We start from the raw sequence: 9,534 nt of genomic DNA, 5'->3' as shown, positions 1-9,534 counted from the left end.
ATTTTGTCAACTGCCTGCTTCCGTCACACCTTAACTAAAAAATTTTGTAAATAATTTATTATGAAAATGACGAAATATATAAAATTAAAAAAAAAATAAAACTCTTGCCGCTTTCAAGTACATATCTTTTATATGTAAGAAACCTTTATCGTTATGTCTGTCTATGTCATAGTTATCTGGTTTGGGCATGTTATAGGGCATTTTGGTTACCTTCTCTTTTTCTTATTTAGTGATTAAAGCGTCTGAATTTTTCTGCAAAATATAACTGAAGTTAGATCCTGGTACCAGCTGTAGTTTCCCAACTTAAACTTAAACAGACTTAAACTGCCCAGGCAGCTGACTCGTTTTCAATTTATTTGGACATCCAGATAGAATTCAAGTCCTGATAAATAAAAATATATTTTTGTAGTTTCATAAATTTCTAGTTTTTCATGCATGAATTTTAGTCATAGTCAATTTATATTTATATACAATATTTATATTCAGTTTGAATAACTGTAGTAGCGCAATATCTGGCTTCTAATTCGTCAGAAACTTAGGTACATAGTAGATAGCAATAAACTTTCCATCCTTGTGATGAGAGCTTCAGGTATTAAATACCTTCGCCCATGAATCTGGCATGGTGCACAGCACAAAGTTTATTAAACTTGTAGATAAAGCTTGAATCTAGGTGCATAAGACATTAGTTTATGCTAGTCATGGTAGTCATTGCCAGCTCATGTCATTGTCATCTCTCTACTTATTTGTCTAAAATAATTATTTTATTGAGTATTTTTATTGAATGTTCCGCCTAAATTTAGATGATATTTGGTAATTAAAAAAATGCAATTAAAAACAATTTTTAGTGTTTAAATAAATGTTTACAATTATTTTAAACTAATCTCTGAGTTTTTTAAAGCTTCGGTTTCTACTATTGTCATAAGTTGGTTCTTAGCTTCGCAAAAAGCAAAAAAAAAAAAAAACAGCCGTGAACTTGGGTGACGCGAAATTCAATTCAAACCTGTTTAGCTGCCAACCTTTAGTATCAATAGAATGCCATTATTTTTTAAAGAATTTAAAAAGAGATTTTGAAATTTTTTAGGTTCACATCAAGCATTTTTCGAAATGCTTGATATGGACCATATTGACGTGGCCACGGCAAACCAACGTCACTAAGGGTTTTCTAAGGTCAGATTATTGCTTCTTTAAACGCTCTGTACTTTAAAGGCTCAGCTTTTAAAGTACATAGCATTTTTACATTCTCTATTTACTACAGTCAATTTATCATCAATATTTCTGTAGCCTTACATAACTGTTATAGGACTTTAAAAATTCAAACAAAACATTTCGTAATAAGATTTTTAAAATATTTTCTTATTACTTCTTTATCTTTATACCTCCACGCAGTTTGTCAGTATTACTGCTAGTAGTATCAAAACAGATCGCACATTGTCTGCTATTCAATCCTTCTTCAAAAGTTCACTGATTAGATAAAACTGGTTTAGGCCAGTGATGGATTCAGTATTTGGTGGACCTAGCAGATGAACCTTGAGATCAAGACTTGATACCTCAACACTTGAAAAATATTTGTTACAGTGTTCAGGTATCAAATTGTATATTAATTTCCCATCGAAATATATTTCAAGCTTGACATACTTGTGGTTGATGCGATACAGCAATAACTTTTTAACTGTTTGAAATCTTCATTAAGTATCGTATTTTTCACTCTGCATACACTTAAATATGAAAGAGGCCAAAATAACCCAGTCAACATTTGGTACGGAAAAAACGTCTTTTTAACGTGCAAAAGACGTTCAGAATGTTCAAAAGACGTTTAAAAACATCGTTTTTAGAGAAAACTAGAGAAATGCATGGAAAGGCTTAGAAAAAATGAAATGACTGATGAATGAATGAAAAATTGGAAAGGCTCGGAAAAAAAGGCTTGGGAAATACTTGGAAAGGCTTGGAGTTTACCAAAATACTCTGTTGATTATTACGTTTCTATAACTGATTTAAGCTTACATAAAAAAAATCAGAGCTTTTTCTTTATCAGAAGACTCTCCGCCAAAAAAACCTGGATTTAAAACTGTTTAATAAACAAAATAATTTATAAAACGCCATATATAATAGTTTTAAATCAAAATTATGGAGATATTGCCGCAATGCAACTTTTATATAAAAGTAAAACTTCAAAAAAGTAAAAACATATATAGAAATTCAAAAATGTTTTACTTTGCATTCCAAAAAATTGAAAAAGATTAAAAAAAAAATTTACCACGACGAATAAGCTCAAAATACTGCAAGCTAACCACTTCGGCAAATAAGGTGTGTTGTTTGATAAATGTTTTAACATTATTTAATAAACAAAAGAATTTAATAAATGAAAAATAATTGCTTTAAATCAAAATTAAGAAGATATTTCCGCAATGCAATTTAAAGTAGAAGTAAAACTGTAAAACTTGACACATGTTTTAACATTATTTAAAGTTTACATAAGTTAGATATTTGCAGACACTTTCGTTCACATTTTCTTATAAAAAAGTGCTGCGACCATTTCTCGCCATTAACTCGCTGCCATGAGTTCTGTGTAAAATACTCACGAATGAGAAACGGAAGTAGCATAAAGTTTAGTATTAAAATACTACTAACTGTCCAGACCCGTAAAATACGGGTCTTGGTAAGTCTAATCTATGCCGATCATTTCTATACTTATTCCTCGCTTTAATTTTTTTTAGTAAGCTGTAGAAAATCTATACATATTGCCTATTATTTCTCCATTTATTCTTTATTTAGTTGTTTTATTTCAACAATTTTTACAAAGTGGTAGAAAATAAAAATCTGTCAAATCTTTGTTTTGAGTGAACGATTAATGTTCAATGCATCATAACTTTTTAATGCAAAAATTGTAAAACTTCTATAAAAAAAGACTTAAAAACTTATTGAAAACTTCAGAAAATTGGAAGAGATTTAAAATAAAAAATTAATGTGCAAGCGACAGGATATGAGCCCTAATGTTGTGCTTCGGAAACGCAGTGAGCTAACCACTTCGGCCACTAAGGTTCACTTATCTGCCAATTTTTAACACTATTTAGTAAATAAAAGATGGAATAACTTTATAAAGCGGCAAATGAATGCTATAAATAAAAATTAATAGCTTTATAAAAGTAAAACTACTTTTAGAACATCAAAAATGTTTTATTTTTTATTTTAAAAAAATCGAAAGAAATAATAAAAAATAAAGACGCGCAGGGATTTAAACCACGGCGTTTCAGTACAAAACGTTCACGGTTAGCACGGATCCTGATAATGACAACTTAGCTGACCCAAGAACGCCATTTATATGAGGTGATAGCGTACACATCAAGATACCCTGTGATGCGAACTTTAAAATTTTTTTCTTTTGTCCGCTGAAAATAATTTAGTTTGAATGTTCAAATTAAGTGAAATTTTAATTTTTTAGTGCGACAATGGAAGATCGGTAGAATGAGAACCACTACATATAATTTGATAAAAATTGGTGCAAATGTAGCATGGCCACACCAAACTTAGTGAAAATGTAGCATATAGCCACACCAAACTCTAGATAAAATTGTAGTTTAATTATTTTACTGGTTAGGAATTTATGGTAGTTTTAGTTTATATTTTATTAGTTTTTTGCATCTTAGACCTCAAAACTTTACAGAATACTGTGGTATTCAATCACTATTTTCAAAAAAAAGGTTACGTTCTACTATGTAATATCAACAATTTTTATTACGATTATTTTATTGCTACATGTACCATTTTCATTTTGTAGGCAAAAATATTGATTTGCTATTTGAAGCGTGGTTTGAATTGGTTTATGCATAACGTAAATATCTCAACATTTCCTAAAGTATAAACTACTACCAAAACGCAAAAAAAAGAGCTAAAAAAAAGGGCACAACCTGACCAAAGGTTAACCAAAAAAAAGAGACATTCATGTTAAAAGATTTTTATTAGCCATTAAAACCTTCTATACATTGAATCATTCAAATACATTGAATTTTAAAATGAATTGAAAAAATAACTAAATAAACAATTTTTACAATGTATTAACATCAAGTAGTATCTAATTAAATTGTAAGACATGGTCTTTGATTTTCTCCACAAGAAATTTATAGCTTAATATACTCATTTAGTCAAATACTCTTCAATATTTTTACATGCAATATTAAAATTCACAATTACTAATAGCAGTTAAGAATTAAAATGGTTGAAATTTTTATTATAAATTGTAAGCTATTATTTTCTGCTGCCTAACCTAATAAATTTAACTATGGTAGCAGTTCTTTAAAGATGCTTACTGTTCAGATCAGTTACTCAGCATAACAATCTTTCTTTGTACTCTGGATTATTATTGTTTTGTTTATACCTTGACCAATGTTTATAAAAGTCTTGATGAGCAGTATTGACAGTTTGTTTACTTTAGGGCTCCAATCTTTGCGACAAATAAAATCTTTGATGTGGTAGAAGACCGTGTGAATTTTGGGTGTTACGCTTACACCAGTACCATTAAGCAACACCTTTTGAAATTTTTTATTATTTCAGCAAAATTCAGCTAAAGGATAAATCCAAAGCAAGCCTTTAAAATAAATTGAAACTTTTGAATGTTTCAATTATGTGAAGAGTGTTAGGAACTAGATTTTTATCAGCAAGTAGCTGGAACACATCCACAATTTTAAGACGCTTCCAGCGTTCATTTCCCTCAAACTAACCCCCCATAGCCAACTGCCCTTTACATTTACTCAGTTAAATGTGGAGGGCAGTTGGCCACTTAACAGCTTCCATCCGAGCAGTTTTAAGTATCTTGAAAAGATGATTGACAACTCCTTTAAAGAGATGCTATTCCATTCGTGAAATTATTTCCAAAATCAGAGCATTATCAGGCCCACTGATGGTTGGCTTTCGAATGACATAGCCAAGCAACTTTGCACAAACAACAACCTTGCAGATTTCTGAATTAACTCAAGGCTAACTGAGCCTAGTGTTTGCAAGTTTCTAGATTTGGCAAGACACTTGGATTTGACGTACATGTACAAGTATGCATACTTGCATGGGTTTAAAGACCACAATTTATGTTTGCAACTTTCATACCGTAAGCCAAAATTAGTTTAAACTCATTTGCATTAATCAGTGACCAGATTTGTTCAATATTGGAGTGAGTTTCTGGCAAATCTTCTGATACTGCAACAACAATTTTTATTTAACTCCAGTGTCATTGCCAGTCGTTTTAGTGAAAGGCTTTTGAGGCGGCGCACAGGTATCAATTCCGAGCTTAACAAAATATCCAACAGAAATTTTGCGAGATTGAACAACATGATTCACAAGACTTGATAAATCATTGCAGTAAGTGACATCCCGAACAGTACCTACAGGTGAAGAAATCACTCAAGTATTCTTAAGAAATTCTTATAAAAATATGGCTCTACCATTTATGCGAAGCAGCGCTTTGGAAAGTGATAGCAAGCACGATGCGCCGTGCTAGCGATCATTTAATGAAATTTGTCAGTCTCCCGGCTTTTTAGAGTCAATTCTATTCTGCAGAATGAGTATCCATGACCCGCGTGTTATTGGGTTGCCCATTAACTTTCGTTGTAATGTATCTTAACTTTTCTTAAATTTTTTAAAAAGTTTTACAAGTTTTTATAATTTTTCAAAGAGTATCCCTTTTTTCAATTTAAAAATTATCCTTGTATAGAAGAAGCCATTAAAATGAGTTGCAATTCAATAACTTTTCAGTTCAAGAGTCAAGGCAATTATGACATGAACTGTTGACATTTTATGTTCATTTAATAAAGATGTTTTGATTGAAGACACATTGCAATATTTTTGCTGCGAAGTCCCCCTTTTTTATCTTTCTTTTTTCAGCTTTTATTGTTGTTAAATTGAAATTTTATTTCTTTTTCTATTAATGCAATATTGAATTTCTTACCTAGCTAGTTTTTTGTTTTTTTTGTTAATGTATCTACGTAAAAATGATTTTAAACATATACCTAATTTTATTATTATTATTTTTGTCGTTACTTTTGTTATTATTGTTTTACCTTTTAAAAAAACTTGAAACAAATAGAAATGTAAAAAGACAATCATTGTCTTTTTTCAACTCTATCTGTTTCAAGTTTTTTTAAAAGATAAAATAATAATGATAGAAGCAATAACAATAATAATAAAAATTTTAGTGCAAAAACTAAACAAACTAAAATAGCACATTACGTGCAACTTTAGATTAATGAATTTTTGCACTAAAATATTTAATTATTTTAAGGTGACAAATTTTAATTAGGTCCTTAAAATAATTTTATGTAAAAAGTTAGTCTGGTTAGTTTAAGGAATCATACTTTTTTTACAACATGTCATATGATCAGTTTTAAATTCTAATGTTAGCTAAAATGTTCATTATAATCTATAAATATATAAATTCATTATATATGAAAATGAATTTTTTGTTTGTTTGTTAAGTATTGTAAATTTTAAGAATTCTTATCTTGGTTTGACATTTATACAGGAATTACATATTCCAGTTAAGTAATGTCCTTTGGTTTTTAACTTTAGATCACACTACTAATACTTTCTAAATAACATGACATCTACTAGCTTCAGTAATTTAAGTGTAAGGCTGCTCCATGCTGATGGAACAAATAGCAGTTTAGAAACTGATTTGTTTCTTGAAATAAAAGGCGAACAACAACTATTTGTTTTGAAACTTTCTAAAATTGGTAAGTTTTATTTTTATTTGATTTACATGTTGTCTAAGTTAATTTGCAATTGTCTAATTTGATTTGCATGTTGTATAAGTTGTTCAGGTCACACTGTGTGCATATAATAATCAAAAGTTATCTAAACAACAAAATTGTGTACATATAATACTGTACATATACAAAGATACACATTTTTTTTAAATTAAAAACTAAGTAAATGAACTAAAGGTTCTTCTTTTTAAGCCTTCTTTTTCTAATCTAGTATTACAAGTTTCTTATAAGTTACTTAACTTTCAGATTATCAAAAGATAGAAAAAATTAATAGAATACAATTTGAAAACATTAATAAGAAAGACAAAGTTTTGTACAGTTAGTCAACTGAAAATGACATTCTTCTAATTTTGTGTTGTACCATTTAATTCTACCCCTTCATTGTGTATTTTTGCAATACATTTATAATATTTTTTTTTTGCAATTGATCGGAGTTCCATTTGATTGTGCGTGCAAGTTAAATGTTCATTTAAACTTTCATTATCCGTTGTAGATAATGCTTTTTAACTCTTAATTTGAGGTGATATGTTTGTAAAAAAAATCAGGAACTATTTCTTGAATGCCTAATAAAATAAGTTGTTTGTTAAAAAGTAACTTTGTGCTTAAATTTTTTTTAAATTTTGGGTTTCTTGTACTATTTTTTTTAAAAGCAAGTTTTTATTTAAAAAAATGTGTACCAGTCATCTTGAAAAAATCTAAAATATATCATATTCATTGGTTATTATTTGTAAGCTTTGTTGTTTTTTTATAGATGGTTTTCTTCTATTTGTATAACTAATTGTAACATAATATATATTTATGTTACAAATATGCATAAAAATTAAATTGTAATATAAATATAGTTTTCAAAAAAGTTATAAATCATAGAAACAAAATATTAGTTATTTTAATATTGTGTAGGTGATAGCCATAATGTTCTTCATCAAACAGTTTTAAATAAGTCCAGTAAAGGATTTCAATTTGGGGAAAAATCTTTTGTGTTAAAACTTGACGAGCAGCCAATAACATTATCGTTTGAATCAAAAGCAGGTAAAAAAATTATAAAAAAAGTTTTTTTTATTATATCATGTAATTATAAAACAACTAAAAACTAAAATTATGATTTAACATCCCATCTGTATATGCATATATATATCTCAGTGCATGCGACAAATAAAATTGCCCAGTATGATATTTCTCGCTTGTAAAACTGAAACATGAAATGTACGATTGCGATTATGCGCGATCTGCATCAAGTCTTTGAGAGCAATATTCAGAGTTGGAAATTGGTTGCCATGGGGGCATCCATAAATTGCATACGCATGTATGGGGAGAGGGTCACTCAAAAGTGTACTAGTGCGCACAAGGGAACGTGTAGATGTTTTTTGTTTGAATTTTTTTATGTGTCCGGGAAATCAGACGAAAAAACTTTGGGTGTTTAGATAATGCATTTGGCTATCTACCAGAAAAAATATCTTACTGCAGCTTTGATATGTAAAAACAATGAGATATCAACATTTACTAAAAGTTGACAACATAACTTTGTTTTCTTTTGGAGTTGAATTAACATTTTGTATTGTAGACATTCTAAATAACAGAAACGCTTTTAATTTAAAATAAATAAATTTTGCGTATTAAAACTCATTAGTATGAAGCGTTTTGAAAATAGTAAACATTCCATTCTATCAATTAGCAATAATGACTTCATAACTTTCCATCTATTGTTTGTACAAAACAGAAAACTGTTTTCTAATTTAAACTGAATGCGCAATTTAATTATTATCAAATGAATAATTTTTTATACACTTGATTATACACATAATAAATATATAATAGACTTATAATATACTTATACTAATATAATACATATTAGTGTAAGTATATATATACTTATACAAATATAGTATATAAATAACTTATATACCAGGGTGTTAACCAGAAAGAAATTTGGTACAGCGTTTTGACAAAATTGGGAATTTGTCAAAATAGTTCTCAAAAATGTGTTCCAGGTATGCGTGGTGTCCTTCTCTTCTCTTATCTTTTCTCTTCCACTACACTTCAGTGCAGCATACATTGATACCGCGCCAAAAAAAATACAGTCTCTAACATTTATTTAAGATGAATATGAAATCAACACAAAACTAAATTGGCTTCACAACACAGCAAATTCGTTCTCCAATTTCCAAAGATATATTAGGAATTATATAATTTTATATTATTTTAATCAGTGTATATTAATTATTATTAAGAATTATACAGTTGATTTATTTTTAATCCTAATATATAATTGTTGCATTTATTTTAAAAGTATTCTTTTGAATATATATTTCTTTTTCACTGGTGGGCATTTGTGTAAATCGATTTCTTTTTTGATGCACAAAAAAATTAAGAAAAAAACTAAATCAATAACACATATCTCAAACACAGACGTATTAAATTCTGCTTTACGTCCTTTATGGACAAACCCTTACACCATCATGTATTAAATTGTGTCATCAAAAAAAAATGTTTTAGAATTAAAAAAAAATAGAAAAGGTTTTAAAAAAGTAAACATGAGCTCGTAAATTTCATATGTCACATTTATTGCGAATACATAAATCATGAAGCGAAATGAAGTTACAATTACAAAATCTCAGCACAAACAACAACAAATGTTTAATTGCAAAAAAGTATTGATTGCAAACAATTGCACGCTATTGTTGCAGCAAAGAACACCAATAGTTTTATTTCCATTCATAGTCATAAAATGTTAAAATGACTTTGAATTTAAAATGACTTTTAAATTCAAGCAAGCAGTGAATCTAGT

The 9,534-nt window shown here is 28.6% G+C and overlaps 1 protein-coding gene across 2 annotated transcripts in view; it reads left to right on the top strand.

Annotated features, from left to right (window-relative positions):
* Nucleotides 1-6,517: 6,517 nt before the first annotated feature.
* Nucleotides 6,518-9,534, top strand: part of LOC100214978 (histone-arginine methyltransferase CARMER) — a 77,513-nt gene continuing 74,496 nt past the window's right edge. For both annotated transcript variants that reach the window (XM_065801123.1, XM_065801122.1), the window contains exons 1-2: nucleotides 6,518-6,716; nucleotides 7,650-7,778. In XM_065801123.1, the coding sequence (XP_065657195.1) occupies nucleotides 6,581-6,716; nucleotides 7,650-7,778 (265 nt within the window). In that variant the 5' untranslated portion in view covers nucleotides 6,518-6,580. The remainder of the gene's footprint in view (nucleotides 6,717-7,649; nucleotides 7,779-9,534) is intronic.

Source organism: Hydra vulgaris, chromosome 07, assembly GCF_038396675.1.
Source record: "Hydra vulgaris chromosome 07, alternate assembly HydraT2T_AEP".
Classification (NCBI taxonomy): domain Eukaryota; kingdom Metazoa; phylum Cnidaria; class Hydrozoa; order Anthoathecata; family Hydridae; genus Hydra; species Hydra vulgaris.
Note: the sequence above shows the minus strand (reverse complement) of the source record. Positions and strands in the feature narration are given on the sequence as shown.